Genomic DNA, 25434 nt, shown 5'->3' on the forward strand with positions numbered 1-25434 from the left:
GAATGACATTGATAGTTTTTGCATTATTTTTGTTAAAGCAATTGGTGGGCAGCGAAACTGGGTCCAGAGCTCGGAAATAACACGTTGAATTTAATATGTTAACATCAAAGTAGTTCCTCTTTCCATCAATTGGAAGCCAAGCTAACAGATGCATCTAAAGGACTGTGTTTTAAAAGTAACAATTTAGTGTTAAATTTCAAAACATTATGTTTGAAAGATTAGATGCTTTCCTCTTGTTTGATGCAAAGTAAACAATTTTAGCAATGATACATTAAAACTAATGTATTATTTGGAACTTCTGAATCCATGCCGGGTAAAGACAGCATGTCACATTCACCAGAGGGTCTAAGAACTGATGAGGAATACTGTCTTAGTTCTGGTTATAAAATCCTTATTTCCTACTTCAATTGCTTTTTCATGTTGTGGCCTCAAGAATTATTGGCCCATTGCTGTTGAAGGCAATGTGCTACGTAGCTTGGTGTCACACACCAGGCGGTACATCAGATTGCTCTTTCCTCCCAACTCCTTATTGCTACCTTCTCACTTATAGGTGCAGAGTTTTCCCATACAGAATCCTGTAATGCACACCACAAGAATAATGTTCTTGTGCTGCATAGAATGGGGCAAGTGGGTAAGAATGGCAGGCACTCCAGAGAAGGCTTTCAGGTCATATGTCTTTCTGATTCAGACTGGGGGGTTCCAGTCTTGAAGGTGTTGCAGAATTACATTGGCTAGGTTTGTAACAGCAAACCTCAGACTTTTTCTTTTATTTCAGTGGCCCTTGGTTTCTGTCTTTGCAAGGGAGGTGATTCCTTTTGTCCAGATATTTCAAAGCTTTTGCCGTCTCCTTCTCCTAGTTTGCTTCATTGTTTTTCAGTCCACGGGGCATATACAAACAGTTTGGTGCAGAGGGAAGTGTCTTGTGGGGCTCAGGTTTTTTTCACAACAAATTTATTCTTTCCTATTCCACTATTTCACGCTGCAGTTACAAATAAAAAAATAAAAAGAGGAAAGAAAATCAACGAAGCTACTACCAACCAAAGATTGTAAGTCATAACTATTGGTCATTTTGGACATTCAGTGTTTCTCCTAGTCCCCTGCTCAGTCTTTTAAAATGATAAAATATATGCATGTAGTCTTAGGGAAAGTGGCCTTTTTGTTTCTATCATGGTGGGACCCAGGCTTTCTGATGGAGTGATTGCTGGAGTGCATCTTGGGGAAGACCGAGAAGCCCTTTTGCTTTACATGAACATAGGGAAAATTGGATTTTTTAATTTAAAATGATTTTTTTAAAAACAATGATTTTTTAAATTTAAATTATGATTTAAATGAATTAGATTTTTTTTTCAAAAATCATTGATTTTTATCCACCCTGGTTCGGAAGACCTATAATTAGCTATCCACTGAGTTGGTTAGCTTTAAAGTTTTAACAGTGATCAAGTACATTGAACACAGCAATCAGATTACTCCCTTCTGTGCCTTTCAGTGAATGTCATGGAAAATAATGAACAAGCAACCTCTATATAATTTCTTCTAAGCATCTTTGCAGTATGAGACGGTAATTATTGTAAGTTACAGCCATCCTTTTAAAAGGAGCCTCTAATAATCCTGTTAGGGCTTTTTTGTATTGTAGAATGCATTAGCATAATATCCTTGTTTGATAGACTTGAATAACAAGATTATCAATCATGTTTTCTCTAATTTTAAAACAGCTGCATAATCTTCTCCATTTTAATTAAGCTAATATGACATCAATGCAAATCTAAATAAGACAAAGTCAGCTGGGAAAAGGCTGGACTTAAGAATCCTGGGTAGAAAAGATCTGCTCTTAAATGCTGATGTTAGATCATGAAGAGCTGCTCCTTGAGATCCAGCTGGAGTCATAGGGAGTGAGTGCCCAGGTTCCGATCCTTGTCACCAGAAAGATCATTGCTGATCTTGAGCCGGTTAGAATTCTGGGTTAACCCAACATATTTCTGGAAAGTATTAGACTAAAATCAGACTAAAAGAAGAACCAGCATTTAACAGAATAGAAAACCTGATTTAAAAGTCAGGGCACTTTAAAATGCCTTCATGAGGTATGATAATATTCCAGATTCTGTAGTAAGCATTTAAGAGATGATTAATAGCAAACTGCTGATGAAAAAAATTCTCCTGCATTTGCAGCAAGATACGAGTGTGGTACTGTACAGCAGTGGTCCCCAACCTTGGGCCTCCAGATGTTCTTGGACTACCACTCCCAGAAGCCTTCACCACCACTTCTGCTGGCCAGGATTTCTGGGAGTTGAAGTCCAAGAACATCTGGAGGCCCAAGGTTGAAGACCACTGCTGTACAGGATGGCCTAACTGTATTGTGTGCTATAAAATTCAGCATATCTACTTACTTTCTTCAGGTAAGGTTCTCTAGAGAGAAGACTCACAGGGCAGGGTGCCACCATCAAGAAAGTTGTTGGCTTTTCCTTTCCTTTTCCTTTTCTGGAAATCTAGGGTATCCATAGGGAGAGCTGTGTAAAGATCATTATTTCCGTTTGAGGCAGGTTAGTGTGAGAGACCCGCCTCTAGCCCTGAACAACCTAGAACATAAAAGGGTTCAAACACAATACTCTGGATTATTTGTTTAGTCTAGTATCAGCAACACCAGCTGATGAGACACTACTAGACTTTAGGGCGAAGCCCCTTCCCACCTTCTGCGACAGGATTTGCTGCACATTTTAAATAGTGGGGATTTTTCGTACTGACTTGTAATGCCTTAAACATGAACTGAACCCCATATACAACACCCTAGCGTCTTACAGAAACCCAAGTCCCTTATTCCATACTGGCTTTCCTGCAGCTCCTTCTCCAAGTTCATGGTTGGGTGGCAGAGTATTGGTTCTTTGGGGATTTGCAGCCACACAAATGTCTGGATTTGAAAGGTGCCCTGTCTCTAATTGTGTAGACTTGCTTAGAATGGGCAGACTCATCTGGTTTCACATCTGATACTTCGGTGAGGAGTGATTTGTTTATTGTCTAGTGAAGTCTCATCCAGCTTATATCAACTGCAATGGGGTTTTCAAGGTGACTGAGATCTCTAATGAACAATTCTACCAGTCTCCCCCTCCTCGCCCCATGCTTTGATTAGAACCCAAGTGCCCTGAGTCCTAGTTTGGGACTCTGTCTACTGCAGGACATTAGCTGTCAGGATTGAAAGTTAGTAAGGGGAAGAAAGTAGTAGGGTGCGGTTGATGGAGTGTGGTCACATGGAAAGGTGGTATTACTTGGGAGAATCAGGGGCGTGAAGGGCAGAGAACTGATTATAGAGATATTCTAAGTTGCTTGAAAGGTTCTGCCTGTGTCAGCCTTCTTTGTTGTATTTACTTTTCTTCCCTCTGTCCTGTTAACTGAAAGAGATACACACAGCCATTCTCTTTCTTTCTTTAACCTTACAGCAACCCTGTGAAGTCAGTGAGCATGATGGTCAGTGACTGACCCAGGGCCACCCGGTGGGTTTAATGGAGTCGATCTTCCACTTCTCAGTCCAGTGCTCCAAACCATTGCACCTCACCTTGTCCTTCAGAGCCCTTGACATAGGCTCTCTGCACTGCTAAGAAAATACATAACTAAACTTGGCTTTATAGAGAAAACTGGCAGAGCAAAAAAAGAAACACAACTCCATGGTCCGTGTGCAAAATCGGGGCTCATTTCCAATCTCATTCCATCTTAGAAGTTGATCTTAACTAGTTCAGATCCTGCTGCTTCAGCTTCTGGCCAGGATGAGTTTTGTCTCCAGCCATCCAAACTCTGCAGTGTTCAGTCTTCAGAAGTTACTTGAAAAGCTTGCCCTTTTATGTCATTTTAATGATCCAATAAAGGTGCTACACAAACCCTAACCCGGAGAACTGAAAGAAACAGTCAAGATAGTCATAGCTGGCTGCTTTTAAAGGGCAGACAGATCAGGTACAGTTGTGCCTCGCAAGACGATGTTAATTCGTTCCGCGAAAATCGTTGTCTTGCGAAAACATTGTCTTGTGAAATGCAGTTCCCCATCAGAATGCATTGAAATCTATTTAATGCGAAGCATAGACCCAAACATCATCTTGCGAAAATCGTCCATAGGAAAAACCGTCTTGCGAAGCGCAACAGCGATCGCAAAAACCCATCGTCTTGCGGATTAATTGTCCCGCGAGGCAATCGTCTTGCGAGGCACCACTGTACTTCTTTTGAGGTGAGTTCTGGGGAGTCTGTGAACAGCCTGTCTCCACCAACTGGACCTTATCTTCCAAGGCATTATCAGCCATGTGCAATGGTAGGTAGTAGCCGGAAGGCAGCGGTTTCTTGCAGGTGGAGGTTTTCTCTGTGTTGAAAGCAGGGGGGGTCATGTGTTCCGCCATAGAGATACTTTGCCTCTTTAACTTCTTCCCTGGCATGCCGACAACATGGTGTTTCTTGGCTGCTTCTCCTTTGTCTCTGCTGTTGGCTTGTGAGCAGGACTTAACTTTACAGGCAACTGGGCAGCGATGCAGGCAGCAGTCCATCACACGGTCGCAAAAGGCCCCCACCTAGAGACTATGGCAAAAAATAGCAGGCACTGAGAGGGGAGGAGACGCCAGGAAAGCGGCGACACGTTCTCTGGATTCTCTCTCGGTTGCCCGTCTGCAGTGCTTGAAGGACGAAAATAACCTCCCACCCCCTTGTAATTATCACTGAGATCCCAGTTCCCATTTCAAAGAAAAGCCACGCATTCATTTGGTTTGGCAGCCAGGGTGTTAACACCGATGAAAATACACAAGCAAATCGTTGTGCTGCGGAAGATGAAATGCTTCCCTTGTCAATTCTCAAACACTGTTAAATCCACCCAGTCCAACACCAGTGCCTTGATGTCTGCCTGTTTCTTTGACCAAGGTATGGGAATGCACTATTTTTAACGGTGAGTTCTTTGCTTTCAAATGCCTGCCTCATTGCTCTCGAGCTGCTTATGTATGCATAGATGTGCAGAGTAGTTTGGCACTTTCTGTCTTGCAGTTATTACAGGAGCATCCTCTTGTTTAACCTTGAGTGTCGCGGCTTATTCTCCGAGATGGGCTGGTTGATGCCCTTCTCTGCAAAGGAGAGAGAAAGCAAAGTCTGGCTATTATGTTAACTTTCGATTCCAATGTTGCAAGCTTTTAATTGCTCTGATTCATGTTGTGGTGTTTCTTTTCTAAAGGCCAGTTCTACCTCCAGAACTTGAGCAGAAAGGGGGGTCGAGGGGAGAGGTGGAAGAGTGAATAGCTCAAGTTAAAGAATGTGTTTATTTTAATTGGAGAGAATGAAGGCCCTACAGGAGAGAGGCTGCTGATTCTTTAGATGGGATTGGGAATTGCATTTGCTTTGAAACCTCATTAAAATTGCCACAAATCTTAGAGGTCACAGGATGATGATGGGAGGGAAGTGGTCATATGTAGGCTGCAAGGCCCCACTTGGCTTTTTACTTGAAATTCAGCCTCTTGTATAAGGATAGGGTGCCTGTAGCCTCCATAATCCTTAGCATTGGACAAACTGTTTTGGAGATGTTGTAGTAGAAACATGTCCACTTTATTTATTTATTTATTTATTTATTTATTTATTTATTTATTTATTTATTTATTTATTTATTTATTTATTTATTTATTTATTTATACCCCACCTATCTGGTCATTGCGATCACTCTAGGTGGCTATATCAGGTTAGAGAAGGCTTTCCAGGGTGCCCAGTAGAGGTTCTTCACAAGCTTTGTATTCTCTTCATCTACCTCTACCTTAATTCTAAGTTAGAGAAATTAGGATGTTCTTCTGTCGAATTATGGTCCAAAACAGGGTACATTGGATTTAAATCATTTTTTAAAAAATGTATATATATATATACTGATTTTTATCCACCTTGGTCCCAAACATTCTGGAATACCAAAAATTCCCTGTGCTGCTGTCATGTAAGATTTTGTAACTAGACATAGATGAGTGTACACACACTTCTGCCCCATGATTGACAAGCTATGAGGTGAACGAAAAGCAACCTATTGTCTCCTTCTCTGGGGACTGTCATGGAGCATGACGGAGATCCTGCAGAATGTTAAAGGAACAGTTCAGTGCCAGCAAGTTTAATCCGGCAAGCCTTAGGGCTTTATGTGTCAAGCTTACCTTAAGAGGTTCTTAATGCAGGATTCTTTGACAGTTCATACAAATGTCTTGATACTCTGGTAGTGTGGTCTGTTGTTTTGTGTTTTTATATTCCTCCTTCATGGTGCTGTATATATATAAAAATGCACTCCCCAGCTGCCATGACTCATCTTTCCTTGAAATTGCTACCACAAAGTATATATATTGCGGCATTGCGACCTCCCTTTGCCTAATGTTGGCTCTGTTCTTCCAATGCAGGCAGTGCACTATTTCTCCTGCCTGTTAGACAGCAGGATTGTTTTGAGCCAGGATTGTCATGGCATGCTCAGTTGTATCACTTGGTTATTTCCAGAATCTTAAAAAGCTTGCTTTAGTTTGGAATGAAAATGGCAAAAATAATAATAATGTTGTGACACTAACAAGTTTTGTTGGGCATAAGCTTTTATGAATTGCAGTCTACTTCATTGGATGTTAATCTGTCTGTGCACATGGCTGAGTAGGAGCGGGATGCGGAAGGAACAGAGAGGCAGAAAGAACAAATATTGATGATTTTCTTAAAGCAGTGGCTCCCAACCTTGGGTCCCTAGATGTTCTTGGACTAAAGCTCTCCGAAGCCTTCACCACTAGCTGTGCTGGCCAGCGTGTCTGAGAGTCCAAGAATATTTGAGACCCAAGGTTAGGGACCACTGCCTTAAAGAGATTGGCCAAGAAACAGTTGTTGTGAACTGACAGCAACATAGTAGTGCAGATAAACTGAGTCAGGCATGCATGGGAATGAAAAGTCCCCCCCCCCCCCGTAACCAGAGGTATAGTTTACTTAATCTTTTTATTTATTTAGCCTTTTTTAAAAGTTGTGGGGGAAGTGTTTCTTCATTGCAGGGAAGGAGAATGTGAGACCCAGCTGTTGTTAGGATAGGACATTCATCATTCCTCACTGTGGGCTTTTTCTGGCTAGAGATGATGGGGGTTTCAGCCCAACCACATCTGGAGAGTGATACCTGGACCACCCTGGTTTAGAGTCATCTCCTTTAAATGTGTCATGTTAAGTTGCGACACTGATACTTCAGCCTTGTTATTTCTTTGTTATTTTTGGAGATATTTCTGGAGGGATTATGTAGAAGTTTTGTCAGGGGTGAACAGTGGGGTGGAGTTGTAAATAGGATTATCCACTATAAGAGGGCGTTGGATGCCTTTCCGAACGGATTGCCCCAGAGGTTGTGAAGGTGGAGCTGAAAGAAGCTCATGTTTTTTGCCATTGAAGCTGGAGAAAAATGGGGTGAGACAGATACCTGGGAGTGCAGTCCTATATGTATTTCCTAAGCAAGGAAGGCCTGCTGAGCAAGGAAGATTACATCCTCCAGATGTAAGAATTTTTTTTTTTAAAGCGTCACATCCACCATTGAAAGCTTCTTTCTCTACAATTTGATCAATTGCCAAAGACCTGCCTGAAGAGAAAAGTCTTAGCCTTCTGACAGGAGGACAGCAGGTGGCCAACTGAGCCTCCTGTGGAGGGGAGTTCCACGGCCACCAGAAATGTGGTCTCTTGTGTCTTCCTCAGAGGGTATCACAACTGAGAGAAAGGCCTCTTTGCAAGATCAAGTAGATGGGTAAAGAAATGTGTGGCCACTTTAATATTATGTCTGTGCAGCATTCCAGACGAGGCCATGGATGGTCTGGGTCACTGGCCAGGTCATCCAGAGACACACCCCCAAGGCCTCCTGAAACCCATGATGGTCCAGAAGTCTCCCAAGGGTGGAGCAATTTGACAGGTCCGAGGACAGACCATTTCCTGCATGCAACAGAGAGACAAAAATAAACAAGACTAAGTTATGTCACAGCCTTAAACCTGATATACAGAGATACAAAATGTATTTTCTTCTTTCTTGTGTGTTTCCCCTCTTGCAAATTATTGCTTCCAGATTTTGGAATATATATTTTATGCACCTGCACACAGAGGCCAGCCAGGCCTGTTTAGATTCATAGGATGGAAACTGGAACCGGAAGGAGATCAGTAGGATGGAAAATGATGGTACTGTATCTGGCTTCATGTGGAGTATCAGGCTGTGGACCAGATTGCAATCAGCCCTAGGCCGCACAGCTAGGATGATGCAAGTTGTGGTCCAGAATCATTTGAAGCACCACATTTTACCCAATCTTGCTGCAGCTTGATCAGTGTTGTGGTGTGGGTGCATAGCAAAAGGTTTGAAGGCAAAGAGGTGGTTGGGGGTGCCTCCGTTTCTGTCCATGCAGTCTGGTCATAAACGGCTGCACTGGAGTTCCAGAGATTAAGATTAAAACCCTGAAGTCTTTGATCATCTGCTGAGACTTGGCAGTCCTGTACATCAGTGGTCCCCAACCTTGGGCTTCCAGATGTTCTTGGACTTCAACTCCCAGAAATCCTGGCCAGCAGAGGTGGTGGTGAAGGCTTCTGGGAGTTGTAGGACCACTGCTGTACATTGTATACACTTCTGAATTATCTCATGCCATTATTTCACAGGTCAAAGAGCTGGAGAAATGTGTGCCCAAGGAAACATAAAACATAGTTTTTCATAATTGGCAGTGTGAACGTAGGTTTTTAGTTTTGGCAGGGTGTGCACTAGAACTCATACAAGGTCTCTGTGATTCTTTGTCGTCTTAGGCTAGAAACCTGAACATGCAACTTCTTTTATTTTATTTTTTTAAAACTGGCTTTTCTTGGATTCTTCCATGCAACAGTTCTGCTGTTTTGAGCTTTTGATTCATTGCCCTGCTGTGAGATAATCAATAGCTGGGAGACGTGTTCTGTATTTTGGGGATCATGGTGAAGGCTAATAATGTGGGCACATGCCCACAAGCAGCAGCAGGAGAAGAAGATCTTTTCCTTTCTTCTGCCTTCATCTAGCAGCATACAGGATCCACACTAAGTGATGTGTGCGTTTGCGTGTTTTCTTTTAGGGGAGGGGGACCAACAGGAGAAGGCTGCCCTTTTTCATTCCTGGCAACCTGTCTTGCAACAGAAAGTTTCTATGGTTTCCAAAGTATGAGACAGGCATCCTTTAGTGATGCTTGAACTGTTGCTAAGGGAAGCTTAATTTTCTTCTTTCTGTCTGTCTTTCACTTCCTCCACCCTACCAAGAGCAATGACTCATCAGCAAAAGGCCAAAAGCAATTCTCAGGGATTCTCCCAGAAAAGAGTCAGCAAAGTGCATACATATGGGATGTGTGTGTGTGTGTGTGTATGCTTCTTTCTCCCAGAGCCTTGCAATCTGGGGTTTGTCGACAAACACTCAACAAGTACCATGGAGACATCAAATTAGTGCTTCTTAGTCCAGGATCTCCAGGACTGAGCTCAAGTTAGAATTTCGAGAGAGAAGCATTAAGCAGGGAGGTTGACGCCTCCTTCTCTCCCCCCCCCCACCCGTGGTACTGATCAGTCTCAAATAATATGGGTAAATCTCAAGTACATCTGTTTTTAAAAAGGGAAACATAAAATCCATTGTTCCTAATTATAGAACCAGTCCTTGCAACCAAATAAATCACATAGCATTGCAGCCAAATATCTGCATGTCCTTTGCTTTGCAGACGAGCTCAGGGAAAACCTAGGCATTTTTGTGTAGGATTTATTTTTCATGTACAGTATGTTATTTAGTCACCAGGATCCCCCTTCTGGAGTCTGAAATAGCAACAGTTTGAAAAGGTTGCTTTTATTGTAGTAGAACTCCCAGAATGACCCAACCAGAATGGAGTTTTAGTCTAAATCAGAAATTTCCCCAACTCTGCAGATGACACAGCTTGAGCACCTCACTGAGAACAATGCAGTCTAGTTTTTGCCCCTGAAAATAGGTAAGGCTTTGCAGCTAGTGCAGACATAACCATGGCTAAGCCATTAGGAGTGGCCCTGTAGAGTTGTATGTTGATCTAGTTCCAATGTATGTGTCCCAGTTTATATGTTTCTCTGTACTTCTATCTCACACTATCCCTTTTCTTTCCTTAGTTTGGTTTATTTATCCTGGCTAGCGATGGACACAAACTGGCAGTTCATACTGGGTCATTTATTGGCTGAATGGGTGTTCATCACTTCAGAGCCCCACCTTCTCCAGCGGACAACCAGTTGGAGGCAGAGGTCTGGCTTCCCTGCCACCGCCTCTGTGTGGCGCCCTCCCCAGAGGAGGCAGGGCTCTGAAATGCTGAACAGCTGTTTGGATGATAAATGAACTGGCACAAACCACCTAAATGACAGTTTGTGTCCATCTCTAACCCTGGTTTATGAGAGGCACGACAAACCAGGATTGCCTGTTTGAACAACCAGCTAAAGAACCATTTCTGATCTGTTCTGGTTGATGTAAACAGCACACATGCATATCTTTGTTCATGTGCAACTGTATTCTGTGTGTATGTACCGTGTTTTCCTGAAAATGAGACAGGGACTTATATTAATTTTTGCTCCAAAAATGCATACGGGCTTATTTTCAGGGGATGTTTTATTTTACAGTCATGTCTTCTTCTTCTGATTGCTGCACAAGGATTGAGGGCAGAGTTTCACTTAACTGGGGCTTATTTTGGGGGTAGGGCTTATATTACAAGCATTCTGAAAAATCATACTAGGGCTTATTTTCAAGTTTGGTCTTATTTTCGGAGAAAAAGGGTATTTTATGAAAATGTACACAGAAGAATATTGATTTTTTTCTTTTTCTTTATTATACAGCAGATATAATATCTACAGTAGAATTTAATCATTCTGGAGAATTGTTAGCAACCGGAGACAAAGGCGGTAGAGTCGTAATCTTTCAACAAGAGCAGGAGGTAAGTTTTGCATTAGCATTACCTTTTCATCATGCCTCTCCTGATGGCTTAGCATGTCTTAAGATGGAATAGCATGGAGGTTAGAGAGGCTGAGGATGTTTTAAGAAAAAGGTCTCCTAAATCAACAAGTATTCTGAAATATGCACATTATGATACAGCAGTTGAGTCATATTTTTTTATGCCAGTGTAAGTACAATGGTATGAATTGCAGCAGTGATTGTTCCTAGTTAACAAGCTGCCAATTGTATTCCTCTTCACACACCAGTTACATGAATTTGTGTACCATTGTAGTTAAAGAGGGGTAGAAGTGTTACCCTATTCCTTGGGATTCATGATGCAAAGTAGTTGGGTTCAGGGTTTAATCCCTAGTATTGACCTGATTGCATCAGTGAGCTTGTATCAGGATTGAATCAGTAGGTCTCAGTCATTTAGTGGGTCTTCTCTGGTTGGGACTAAGCATTAGATTTAGCTCAAAATAATCTTCCCAGAATGGTATATTAATATATTACAATGCATTTTTGTACAAGGTATAAAGAAATGGTTCAAAACTGGTGGCTATGTAACTGTTGCAAAAATTGATCACATCTGCCACTGAATGTAGGCCACAGATGTGAAGCTCCAGGTGTATTAGACTGTGGTTACCATCGTGGCTGGCCAGTGTGTCCAGTTGTTGGGAAAAGATGGGAGTTGAAGTACAGTAATATCTAGGAGCTCAGAAATAGGAAAGCTGGGTCTACTCTAGGCTGGCTGACCTAGATGGACCAGTTTTCTAATTCTGTATAGGACAGCTTTAGCAACATAAGAAACTTCTTTCTGGTGAGTCAACCCACTGGTGTATTTAGCATAGCATCGCCAACCCTGGCTGGTAGCAGCTGTTCCACGTTTTTAGACAAGGTTCTTTTCTGCACCTATCTGGAGATAGCTAATGTTACCTGGTGGTTTCCTGTGCAAGTAGCAACCAGGTCCAGCTCATCCTCACTTCAAAAAGCAGATGAAATCAGTGTTTTGAGGGTTATATGGTGGTTGCTGTCCATTGTGCAGTATTCTGCTAATGCTGGCTGAATAGTTCACAGAGGGACATTCATCTGTTTCCCCCTTCAGCGTACAGTTATTTGGCTCCAAACTATTGTATGTAACTTGTTACGGCAGTGCTTTTCCTGCAAACCTTGAGCTTCAAAATAACATTCTTCTTTTGTTCTCGTAAAATCCTTTCGAAGTAGCCTACATTTCTGCCCATAATAGATTGCCTGACATAGTTTTTTCTCCCTTCTCCCCCTCCTTGTGCAGTAAATAGAATTGACATACAGGAGCAGAACAGGCACTGAACATTTTATGAGCACAGGATATATTTATCACTTGAATAGCAAGTGTTTCTTCAATTTCCATTAAATGGCTCTGAGTCTGTTCAGCCAATTTGCTCTTGCAAGGGTGTGTCTTTCAGAAGCCTATGTATGCAGCGCTCCATGTATGCAACAAAAGTTTTGTGTGTCCATGGCCTAAAAGGAAAGAAAAGCCCCTTTCTTAAAAGACAGATTGCTTGCTTTTCACACACGTGAGCACAGAGGTATCTCAGCCTGTTTGCAAACGTCTCTAAGGCTGGCTTGATAAAAGTTGTTCACTGATCATAGAATTACAATTCTGATCCCAAAACTGCCACATGTTTCTAAGCATTCAAGTTGCAAGGCCCAAGGTTGTGCCTTCTGTCTGTAATATCAGGAAGGCAAAGGTCTCTTTGAAATGATATGCCTTGGCTTGTTACAGATCCTGATCACACAGAGTTCTGTAACCTCAGCCAAAGCAGAACATGGAAAATTTCCATTTTTGGACTGTATGTCCCAGAATTACTCATCCAGACAGATCCACCATCCACCACAACCTCAGTACCTAAACCAGGCCATCGCTGCAGTTTTTTCTTGCTGTTATGTACTGCCACACTTCTTCCAAACCTCTTACCAATATGCATTTAATGCACTTCATCCAAATCTTGGGAAAGTTGTTTTTTGGGGGTTGTTCTGAAGGTTGTACCCCCCTTCCCCAAATTGCATTTCCCAGTTTTGGGCCAAATGTTGTTGCAGGCCTTCCTTGTCAACAGGAAAAAGTCAGAGTTGGAAGGCATGGAACCTAGATGGATGTCCTCATCTTCCTCCATCCTGATAATAATTTGAAGAAGGCTTCTTTCTTACATATATGAACCCCACCATCCAACTGTCCATGCATGAATCCAACCATCTTATCTCCCCTAAACTTTTTGTTGTTTTGACTTCTCATCCATACTTAATTGTATTAATGACCTACACAGCATAGTGAGTTGTCTGGTTCAGTAAAGAAGTCCAGAAAACATGGACTTCTTGAGATGCTGAAAAGCTACTTCAGTCTACAGGCCAGGTTTGAGATGGCTGAATGTGCTCATTTTCAAAATAAAAATTCACAGCACAGCAGTCCCGACTAGTGTAGATCTGCAGTAAGCTGGCATATAAGAAAGTCCCATTGATTTGATGGCTCTGCTCTAACTGGGACTATCCGTTGGATTTTAGACCTTAGAGAAAAGTTTCGCCAACAATCTTTATGGCACGTAATGCTGCTTACTCTTGTTGATATTTTAAAACATCTTGCACCTGAAGGTGAACAACTTGTAGAAGGACAGGGGCATAAAGAGCTGGGTTTTATATTTGTATAAAATATAAGCCCCAATGCATACATTCCACAAGTTTGCAGGTGGGGAAAGTGGGTATGAATTATATATTTATATATAACTATATTATATTTTATATAAATATAAAATTCATACCCACTTTCCCCACCTGCAAACTTGTGGAATGTATGCAGTGGGGCTGTTCCAAAGAATGTCTTAACTGATATAAGAAGGACCAGTTCCACTGCATATAATTTCATTCAGCATGTGCTCTGGTCTCCTGTAGCATTCTAAAATAGGGAACAAAATATTAAAAGGCTTGCTTTAATCCATCTTGTCCCTGGTAATAGAGGCCAAACTTCATCCTTGTAAGCAAGTTTTTTTCCCTCGTGTAACCTCTCAGGGATTCAGAAAGCATTTTTTTTATTGCCCAAGTCCTTTTTATGGTCAAGTTTAGTGTCAATGGTATGATGCAATTCCATGCATTAAATATAAGTGGGTATCGAAGCCCCAGTGTATATACTGACCAATTTTTGAAATAGTGGAAGCTCTGGGAATCACACAGTGGTTAAACATCACCTTTTTAACTCAGGTGACCTTGGGTCCTTTTGCACCTCTTAAATAGTAATTCTTCCTTACCACGAAGGTTGCTTTGATCTTTTGGCGCCACCTAGCGGGAGTACAGCTGGTGAGAGATGCCTTCATTCGTTTATGCATTACATTTCTGTACTACTAAACGGCAAAATTAAAGGGAAGAAATGAAAATCTAGGGAAACGTATTGTAACACCTTAATTACTAACAAATTTGTTTCAGTGTGAGCTTTTTTTCCTTGTTTGGTTTGTTCCCTGTTCTCCCCCCCCCCATTCTGTTCAAGTATCTATAACGGAAACAAATTAACACAGCTACTTCTTTTGAAACTTCTGTATCACTGGTTTTAGTTAAACTCCTTCATGTAGTAACTAAATAACAATGGCTGATGAAAGGGCTTTGTGCTTTTGCATTTGATGACGATACATAGTCAACAGGGCAAATATGTTCTGTGCAGTACTACTTGTTAAAGAGCATCTGTAACAACCATTTTTTTGGCCATACCCTTTTATGAACTCTTCTAAGGTTCCACAACTCCCCGTCAAACAAGGATACAATGGCAAACATATATCTTTCAGAACATCTCACATTTTTCAGTCTGTGACCCCTTTAAATGTGCCAGGGCGCCCCAGGGGCCATATGGCCCTGCGTTGAGAATGGCTGATCTAGAGAAGACTACTGCATGGGGAAGGTTTAAGGTGCTTTTTATTCCTGTAAATCCACTTTGCACCCCTTGCTAAACTAGGACTGGGATTTGCACGACTCCTGGTCCCCTATGGCTGTTTCTGTCCTTGAGGCTCAGGACTATCTGTGCCACCAGGCGTAAGGGCGGAAACCCTACCTGGAAAAGCTGAGGGTTTGAAGATGCAGTCTTCTATGTGCAAAGCAGGAGCCCTTACCACTGAGCTATGCCTGAAAATAAAAATTGCAAGAACCCCCTGTTACATGGTGATTCTGTCTGAAACAGCCCTCTGCCTTTCCGCTTGTCCCTGGGAAACTTCTGGCCACTTCACTAAATGCCAGGATAAGTTGATTATAACAACCCCCCCGTCCCCAGGGAGCTAGCAAAGGAGCTCCTTTCAAATGAAAGTATTTATATTTAATTACTGCGTAATCAGTGAATCTGCCATTACTACTTGTAAAGTGCTCTTTCAGAGTAGTTTGCTTTATAATTATGGAGGAGACTACGATAGTTAAAGGGATATACAGTGGTGCCTCGCTTAGCAATCACTCCGTTGAGCGATGAAATCGCTTAGCGACGCTGTTTTTGCGATTGCAAAAGCGATCGCTTTGTGATGTTTCCTATGGGGAAAATTCGCTTTGCGATCATCGCGGGGAAGCGATCATCGCAAAGCCCCCATTTTCGGCCAGCTGATTGGCAGTTCCAAAATGGCCGCTGGGAAAAAATGGCCGCCCGCTGTGTGTCCTCGCTTTAGAGAAACCGAAAATGGCCGCTGCAATGGAGGATTTTCACATAAGGTTAGTTTTTAAGCCCATAGGAACGCATTAAACACGTTTTAATGCGTTTCTATGGGCTTTTTAAAATCGCTTAGCGATGTTATCGCTTTGCAGCAATTTTTGCTGCACGGATTAACATCGGTAAGTGAGGCATCACTGTAATACTAAAGCAGTGTAAAATTCTTTTGCGTTTTTGTTTGAATGAAAAGTGATATAGAATTATTTCAAATAAAGGAGTGCAATAATAAACGTAGAGCTGTTGTGCAGTTTAAAGAAAATTCTGATTAACTGGCTAAATCATAGAGATTTTCATATGAGTAAAATAATAATTTTGAAAGTAAAAGAAAACATATAGTGGTCAGAATCCCTTTGGTTGTTGTGTAAGGTTTGTCTAATTTTCCTGGGCTAATAGCAGTTAATTGATGAAGTGCAAGGAGCCTTGTGCCGGGCCGTGCACCAGATTGTGCAACAGGAAGTGTCCTAATGGTTCTTCAGTTAGCCACAATCAGTTCCAGCAAGGATACATTCAGAGAGCTCTTGAACCAAAGGAGCTCCCAGAAAGGCTTAAAGGTAAAGGTTCCCCTTGAAATTTAGTCCAGTCGTGTCTGACTCTATGGGGTGGTGCTCATCCCTGTTTCCAAGCCGTAGAGCCAGTGTTTGTCCGAAGACAGTTTCCGTCGTCACGTGGCCAGCGTGGCTAGACATGGAATGCTGTTACCTTCCCACTGTGGTGGTACCTATTTACCTACTTGCATTTGCATGCTTTCAAACTGCTAGGTTGGCGGGAGCTGGGACAAGCGACAGGAGCTCACTCCGTCGCGTGGATTCGATCTTACGACTGCTGGTCTTCTGACCCTGCAGCACAGAGGCTTCTGTGGTTTAACCTGCAGTGCCACCATGTCCCTCAGACAGGCTTCCTTAAGGCAAATAGAAAGCTTGTATTTACCTCAAACCTTGCAGTCTACAAGGCAAGACCCAAAAGGAAGAACAGATGGAGAGGGGAGAGGAAAATAATGCCTGGCTGGTGGAGATATTTGGGGACCAGAGGTACCAGATGAAGCAGGTCCCTCGGAAGCTTTTGGGGGAGATGCTCCCATCTCTCCCTCTGCTGCAGCCTGAAGGAGTGGTAGCTCCAGTATCACCTCCAAAGTGCTAATTTAAATTATAGTTGCCTTCCTCTATTAACCTGGGTGTGTGGCATGATTTCTTCTTTGACATGATTGTAGGCCACTTTTTGGATACCCATACGTAGCACTGTTTTACACTCAATGGGGTAAAATCATGGCAGTGCAACTTCACTGTGGATAAGGACTGTTGTTTTTGTGGTGTAGGCATAACTCTCTTTTTGTTGTTTTCAAAGTCGTGGAGGAGTGGCCTCAATAAAGGGTGGAGGAAGAACATTACATGGTTCACATGCTGACCAGTTTTGGTGACTCATGCCACGTTGTGGGCATCGAGGTGACAAGGAAGAATTCAGAAACAGGAAGCATCATGTTTCCTTAAATAAGTTAACGTGATCCAATAGTGCAGTAGACTGCATGCTGGATAAATGATATTCTATTGTTGTCTATTGTTGTGTTCTTTTTGCTAAACTGGCCATACTGGTAGTCATCTGTTGTTTGCTATGGCTCTATGGCTGGGGTCAATATTACTGTAGTATTTTTATGCATATTACACTTGGTAGGTTCCATTGATTCAAATGGGTCTATTCTAGTTATGATTTACTTTATGCTTATTTGCCCTGGGATAGTGGAAAAATCTTAACATCTGGGTTCACTGGGAAAGTTTGGTCCTTAAGGCAGTCAGGACATCAGCCATCCTCAAGCTGATACAACCCCCCCCCCCAAGTAAAAACACTGCAGTTCCCATCAGCTCCAGCTGGTATGGCTAAAGGCCATGAATTCTGGAAATTGTGCTCCAGGTTGCACCATGACAGATTCCTGTGTTCCATGTTAGTGAAATACTCCCCGTTCAGTGCAAATCCAGTAGTGTTAAGAGCTCTCCGAAGAGCATCTCCCGAAACATGATCCCTTCATAGAGTTCAGCAGACATGTAATTACACTTGTCACTGAGTTCCCATCAAGCCTGGGGTTGGAATGCAGAAGTAGAAGTAACGTGGAACAGGTTGAGAGGCAGGAAATGAATACTGTTCCTAAATTGATAATGGGAGCAAGATTCATGCCAGCAAAATGTTTATTACAATGACCTCAAATCCAGTTTATGGTATCAACTTGAGCTTCTTTCTCCCTCTTGCTTCATAAAACACAAGAGTTGGGTTCTTTTGTTTTTTGCTTGCTTGTTTGTTTGTTTTTAATGACATCAAGCCCTTGGGTGTAGTTTGGAGCATACAGCTTTTCCAAAATGTTAAGTTGTAGATAACTGCTTGAAGTGAAAAGAAGTCCAGTGAGCTCTATGTGTTGTCCAGGGGATCCTGTAGCAAAGTCACTCTTCCTTGTGTGTTCCTAAAGGCTGTGCCAGGGCTCATGTGAGCACAGAGTGACCTGCCGCCGTCCCATGAAGCCTGCCTGTTTTGTGTTTCCTTCTGCCCAGGGGTGAAAAAGGGGCATTTATGCTCAAGGCAGGTTCCTGCCTTTCCACTAGCAAATGGTGGCACCCTCTAAATGTCAACACCCTGGTTGAAACCAGGTCAAAGCCCTGTTTACCCTGCCCCAGGTATGGCTGTGCCCACTCAGCATTTCCAAAGTGGGGAAATAATTGGTATAAAAATGTCCCCCAAAGCCTCATGTGTATATGTGTGTGTACGTGTGCAGTTGGCCATTTAAAGGCCATTTTCAATCCAAAGTAGGATTAGAAATGGAAGTTACTGTCTGGTCACTTTTGGCTTTGAAAAAATGGGTGTAAATGTCTTCTGGAAACTGAGGCTGACCACCCTATAATTGTTGGGTTGCAAAAAGATATATTAAAGACAATCAGGCAACTAAATTATGTTTAAGATGGTGCCCCTATGCTCAGCTTCAGGATATGCAGATCCTGAAGCTGAGGCTCCAATACTTTGGCCATCTCATGAGAAGAGAAGACTCCCTGGAAAAGACCCTGATGTTGGGAAAGTGTGAAGGCAAGAGGAGAAGGGGACGACAGAGGATGAGATGGTTGGACAGTGTCATCGAAGCAACCAGTATGAATTTGACCCAACTCTGGGATGCCTGGTGTGCTCTGGTCCATGGGGTCACATAAAGTTGGACACGACTAAATGACTAAGCAACAGCAAATGCTCGTGAATGCAGATTTGGCCAGTGAAAAAGTAAAAAGCTTCCCACTCTCTTCCAAAATGACAAGTTATAAAGTGACTTTAATGTTCCCTTCCCATCATCCTGAATCAGGGTGGGCAACTTCCAGAGGTCAAGGGGTGGCCTCTGCTCCACTGGGACCTGGGAGGTCCTAGATCTCTAGCCTTCTTTTTTTCCTTTTCTTCCAAAGGGCCCTCTAGAGGCCACAGTTGGCCAGTTTGCGGTAAACACCCCCCCCCCAAAAAAAAAAAAAAAAGACAAGAGACTTTTAAAAGAAAACTATGAACCCTTTCTCTGGAAGAGTAGAGGCACCAAAGAGTAGCTGGGTGCACTGCCTGAAGAAAACAGTTGGCCATTAGTTCAAAAGAAATAAAAGATACAAGATTTGGGGTATGTGGAGGGGGTGGATAGGGACCGCAACCACGCTGGTCCTTCAGCTTCTAAACTGTAGCCGACCTGCATCAACTCAGCTGCTTTGTTGTGTAACAAATGTTTTAATTTTGGGGTGGGTGGGTGACCGACCGTTCTTTTACTGAGATGTTTTTAAACTGTGTTCTTAATCTGTTGCAGTTTAATTGTATTTGTTTTATCTGATTTTATCATTATTAGCTGATTCGAGTGCTACTCGTAGAGAGAACGATTTGAGTATACATTCATAAAACAAATATACACTACAGTCATTTTGCTTTGAATTCCACACATTGTTTAATATCTCTCTCTCTCTCTCTCTCTCTCATTGCCCAGAACAAAACACAGTCTCACAGCAGAGGGGAATACAATGTTTACAGTACCTTTCAAAGCCATGAACCAGAGTTTGATTACTTGAAAAGCTTAGAAATCGAAGAAAAGATCAACAAAATTAGGTGGTTACCCCAGAAAAATGCTGCTCAGTTTTTATTGTCTACAAATGGTAAGGCTTTCTGAATTCAGGGGTGCAAAATGATTGGTGAAAGGGTTTCCTCCAGGCCCGAGCTTGCAAACCCCCATTTTGCTTTGTCAGTTTAGCTGCCTGTTTGCATTCGTTAACTGGCGTATCAAGAGAGGGTGAACCACCTGTGACATTCCAGATACTGTTGGACAGAAACCTTCATTAACCGTAGCCAGCATATAAATGATAAGACCTGATGGGGAACACCACTGTACACAAAGTTTCCAACTTCTCCTGAGCCATTTGATTGAAATCATCTTGATTATGATTGAAATCATCGTGGGCTGTTTGGCAGGAATTCCCAGTTAACACCGGATGGAAGCACACACATTCCACAGCTATATTAGGAAGTGTGTTGTTTGCTCCTCCTGTAAAAATACCTTGCCTTTGAGCTTTTCAGAGACACCTGGTTGAATACTGTAAGAAAGTCACAATGGTGCAAATTTCCCTTTCTGCTATGGAAATGTACCTAATTCTGTCTTTATGCAGAATTGCAGTCGTAGTTATGCAGAATTGTAGGCACTGGTAGGCTTCATGGAACAGCAGTCTTGATTGTTCCAAACATGTCAGCATGTCAAGTCACTTCTTATCATCAGGGAGTGTTTTAAATCATGGTCCTGTTTTATCCAGCCACTGTGTATAAGCTCAGGCTGTATTCTTCCATTCTGTGAGTAATCCTTTTTATAGGGAGGTTGTTCTTCACCATCCTGATTCTGACTGCTATTATATATTTCAGACAAAACAATAAAACTTTGGAAAATCAGTGAAAGAGATAAAAGACCAGAGGGCTATAACTTGAAGGAAGAAGATGGACGGTATAGGGATCCCACTACAGTCACGACATTACGGGTGAGTAGTGGCTTCTGTTTGCCATCCTGGATGTTTGACGGATGCTCAAGACAAGAGAGCAATATTTATTTATTTATAGAATTTATGTCCCATACCATCTGGCAACCAGGCCACTCTGGGCGGATAACAGCAATATGAGCAACAATATTAAAACACGATAAAAAATAAATCAATGCATAACCAAATAGGGTAAATTAAAACAGATGGCAATGAAGGCGGTAAAAGGGGTGATGGAGAGGATGGCAAAAAGGATGGCAAAAGGGAGGCTGAGATCTTAATGATCCGGGAAAGCCTGGCAGAAGAGCCAGGTCTTCAATGGTCTATTGAACCCATCCAGTTAGGGTGCCAGGCGGATCTCAATAGGCAGGTTGTTCCACAGGCGGGGGGCGACCTCCAAGAAGGCCCGGTTTCTCGTTCTTTCCCTCCAGGCCTCCTTCAGGGTCAAGGCCCTCAACTGCCTTGCCTGTGAAGAATGGGTATTACGGACAGATCTGGCTGGGAGCAGGCGTTCTGATAGGTACCAATGTCCTAAACCATTTAGGGCTTTGAATGTTGTCATCATAACCTTGGAAGTCGATGCGGAAATGAACTGATAGCCAATGAAGGGTGGCCAGAGTGGGGGAGATGTGCTGGAATTTCTTCACCCCAGTTATTAATCTGGCCACCGAATTCTGGACCGGTTGAAGTTTCCGCATCAGCCTCAAGGGTAGCCCCATGTAGAGAGCACTGCAGTAGTCTATTCTTGAGATTACAAGGGCATGAATCAGCGTTGTGAGTACCCCCATGTCAAGATAGGGACGCAGCCGGGCAGTCCTCCGAAGATGGAAATGGGCTGCCCGGATCGTGCCGCGGCCTGAAGCCTAACTGGAATGGATCAGGGGCATCAGTTTCCTCCAGGAGGGCCTGGAGCTGATCGGCCACCACCCTCTCGACCACTTTACTCAAGAAAGAAACATTGGTGACAGGCCTATAATTTCCAGTTTTGTCTGCCGCCAAATTAAGTTTCTTTCTAATGGGCGTAATGAGTGTCTACTTGAGGACAGGGGGAACCATGCCCTCCTGGAGAGACCCATTAATTATTGTGGTGTCCCATTCTGTTGTTACCGGCTTGGCTTCTTTGATGAGCCAGGCCAGACCAGGGTCTAAAGAGGAGGTGGTGGTGGCACGACAGCACACAAGCACTTTGTCCACCTCATTGGACGTCACAGGTTGAAAGCAAGTTAACCTCACCGGGCAAGACGATGCACTGGACATCTCAGCTCGATCCACTGTCTGCAGAAAGGGATCAAGGTCCCGGCGGATGACCTCCACTTTAGATTTTTAAAATGCCGTAAATTGGTTACAGGAAATACTAGAGGGAGGCCTATCACTGCGGTCGGCTCCAAATAGATTGTGTACTATATGGAAAAGTTCTGCCTGCTGGTTGTGAGCTTCATTTGTCTGGTCAGCGAAGAATGCTCTTCTAGCAACCTTTTCCCTAGCAAGGTAGAGGTTAGATGCGATCCTGGCAGTTTTTATATTAATTTCCTTCGGGGCCCATCTCCAAATGCTCTCTAGCTTTCTCTGATTACGTTTCATGGCCCGCAGCTGCTAGTTAAACCAGGGGACTGGTCGGGCTTGGTGGCGGAGGGGGCATTTAGGTGTGATCATGTTGACCGCCTTGGTGGCGACGGTATACTAGCTATCCATCAGAGTATTGATAGGAGCGCCAACCAAGTCAGAATCCCCCACATGGTATCTTGGAATCCATTAGGATCCAGTAACCTGCGGGGGCGAGCCATCTTAATGTCCATAGACTCATTCTTGCTTTCGCTTTTACAAGATTAGTAGCTACAGGCATCACACCATTGCAATGGCAAACCATGGTTCCAAAGTTAGTCTGCGGCTGTTTCAAAAGTGGCTTTGCAAACATGGCTTGTACTAACCATGGTTTGGCATGATGTCCATATTTAAAAAAAGAGAAATGGGCATGAACTGCTGGTCCGTTTATTTGTCAAACAGGTGTTTGGCAATTCCAAGGCCAGCCTCCTCTGGTTGGGCGCCCACTGGAGGAGGCAGGGCAAGGAAGCTGGGACACTGTGCCTCTGGGATGGCGTCCCCCAGAAGAGGTGGGCTTGGAAAGCACTGAACACCTGTTTGGATTATCAATGAAACAGTACGAACCGTCAAACCAGCAGTTCATGCCCATCTCTATTAAGAAATCAGAGCTACAGCTATCGTACTCTTTAAGGTCTCTGTGTCCCACTGACCAGGAGAAGAAGAGAATATATGGTAGCTGCTCACTTTGTTGGTGGAGGTAAGGTGATTGAGAGAGAAGATGGTTTCAGGTATATGGATGGGGAGAAGTTTTTCTCTATTTTGTTTTTAACGTTCTGCGTCAGCTCATGAAGTTGAATGGTGACCGTGCCAGGACAGAGAGAAGGAAGCGCTTCTTCACACAGTGTAGAGTCAAGCTATGCAATTTCCTATTGTAATATGGCTTTAAAAGGGGATAGAAAAGTTCCTGGAGGATAGGGACAATGATAGCTATAAGTCTTAACGACTCTTATGTCAGAGGTCTTGTCTGTGTCAGTGTGCCTCTCAATACCATTTGCTTCAGGAACATGAACAGGACTGCTATTGTGCTCCCTTTTTGCTTGTGGAATTCCCATGGGAATCTGTTTGGCCATTGTGGGAACTGAATGCTGAACGAGATAAGCCTTTGGTCTCATTCACTGTAGCTGCTCTTACATTCTTGTGACAGTAATAATGACAGCTTTGGTTGCATGCCCTGGCCACTTTCCTATATGGCCTTTTAACTTTGTCTGTCCTGATTTTCCAAGATGGTAGTTTCCTGCCTGTTTGGCCAGCCCTTGAGTGTCTTTCCTTTGTGCTGGCCACACTTAACACAGATCTTTCCTCTTGCGCTTTCCAGGTGCCAGTATTCCGGCCCATGGATCTCATGGTGGAAGCCAGTCCGAGAAGGATATTTGCCAACGCCCACACATACCACATCAACTCGATTTCCATCAATAGTGACTATGAAACGTACCTGTCTGCAGATGACTTGCGGATTAATTTGTGGCACTTAGAAATTACGGACAGAAGTTTTAGTATCTTTTTCTCTCATATTCAACAGAGTGGACAAGAATACCTCCATTAGTAGTAAATGCATGTATCCCTCCCTCTCTTAATTAGCTAATGGTTGCTGTGGAAGAAATAACTGAGAGCCCCAATCCTGTGTAAGGGGAATGACATCACCAACAGAGGCAGATTGCCAATGATTGTTCTGAAACCTTTAATAGCATTTACAAGTTACAACAACACAAGCAAAATAGGAAAAGTAAAATTACACAGATTTCACAAATTAGAAGCGAGAAGCAGGGGACAATTTCAAAATTGCAGATAAGAAACCTGCAACAGCAGTGGTCAGAGCATTACATTCATCACTCATAAAAATAGAAAGAGTTAACACAGAAGAATTGGAAAAATAAGAGATCCAAGGTTCCAGAAAAAAAATTCGGAGGTGGGAATGAGCAAAAAAACACACAAAAAACCCAATGATTTAAAAGTTTCTGCTTTGGTTTTCGGCATTGCCCAACTCACCTACACTCATTCTCATTGTAGATGAATCAGGTGAACCCCACAATTGAAATAGGAATGCTGTAGTTACCAGGAATATGTTGCTGCTAAGAATATTATCCGGGGGAGGAGATACCTGATAATTCAGGCATTCCTGCTTCAATCTCTGGGATTACCCATTTCACCCAAAGTCTTACTATAAGGAAGTAGAGTGATCACTAAGATTGTTATCGACAGTCTCTCCTTGATGCTGACATCATCACCCTCACACAGGAATAATGTACTCAATAGGATTTTGACCATTGGGTAAGACCAAAGAAAGCAAATAACTATGCTTCTTGAGTGAGTTATTTGTTTGCTGCATTTATATTCTGCCCTTGTGAAAAAGCCCTCCAAATACTCTGGAATTTAAAATGCTTTACAATTAAAGAGACACAGTATAAAAAGGCGCGGCAAGGAAGGAGGGAAGGAAAACCCAATGGGCAACTAAGTCGAGTGTTAAACAAGAAGTACTAAGATTGTTTATCTACTAAGGAGGGGGAAGAAGGTAAGAAAATATGAGAACATTCAGAGAAATAGAAGATTTGAAAGAAAACTCTAAACCAGGGGCCGTCAGACAGATCTCCCCTGCACGCACTCCCCCCGCACAGCCCCTTCATGCATGTGCGCCAGTGCCCCCCAAGTGCCCCCGCTCCTTTGCACATGTGTGTGAGCACGCACCCGCCCCTTTGCATATGCCTGCGAGCGCGGGGGGATGCCTCGCCTTCCCCAACCAGTCCACGGTGTTAAAAAGGTTGAGGACCCCTGCTCTAAACCATCCATGGGGGATGTGTGGCCCTCCAGAATCTGTTCAACTGCAAGTTTTATTCCTCCCTGTTTGCTGTGCTGAGTAGGACAAATGGGAACTGCTGCTCAGCAGGGGAGGTGGACATATTCCTCATCCTCATGTCAAACCTGTGGTGTCTAACCTTGGGTAACCCAGGTGTTCTTGGACTGCAACTCCCAGAAACCCTGGGTGACCCAAGTTTGGAAACCGCTGTGTTAAGCCATAAAATGAGAGAGAATGGAGTCAAGCAGTTCATTATAGGATTAATTAGTAGGTTTAAGGGGAGTTTGCTTCATTAAACTTATATTTTTGCTTTATCTTTTGTGTCCTCTTCAAAAGCTTGCAGAGCAATGTCCTGCTTTATCTTCTTGCACCCTGAGCCCATTCCACCAAAAAGCAGAATTACAGGAGAGAGTCTCCCAGATTATGAGACCTGCTTGTGTAGGCA

General features: G+C 43.0%; 1 protein-coding gene across 8 annotated transcripts in view; it reads left to right on the plus strand.

The window, feature by feature from the left end:
- Nucleotides 1–25434, plus strand: part of PPP2R2A (protein phosphatase 2 regulatory subunit Balpha) — a 70534-nt gene that overhangs the window by 37198 nt on the left and 7902 nt on the right. For 3 of the 8 annotated variants that reach the window (XM_072979078.2, XM_078379734.1, XM_020814137.3), the window contains 4 exons: nucleotides 10798–10895; nucleotides 19567–19732; nucleotides 20487–20599; nucleotides 23514–23691. In XM_072979078.2, coding sequence (XP_072835179.1) covers nucleotides 10798–10895; nucleotides 19567–19732; nucleotides 20487–20599; nucleotides 23514–23691 — 555 coding nt within the window. Of the gene's footprint in view, nucleotides 1–3478; nucleotides 4907–10797; nucleotides 10896–19566; nucleotides 19733–20486; nucleotides 20600–23513; nucleotides 23692–25434 lie in introns of those variants that run through there. The other 5 variants (XM_072979079.2, XM_020814138.3, XM_072979077.2 and 2 more) reach the window with 4 other exon arrangements.

This window comes from Pogona vitticeps, chromosome 8 (genome assembly GCF_051106095.1).
Source record: "Pogona vitticeps strain Pit_001003342236 chromosome 8, PviZW2.1, whole genome shotgun sequence".
Taxonomy (NCBI): Eukaryota; Metazoa; Chordata; class Lepidosauria; order Squamata; family Agamidae; genus Pogona; species Pogona vitticeps.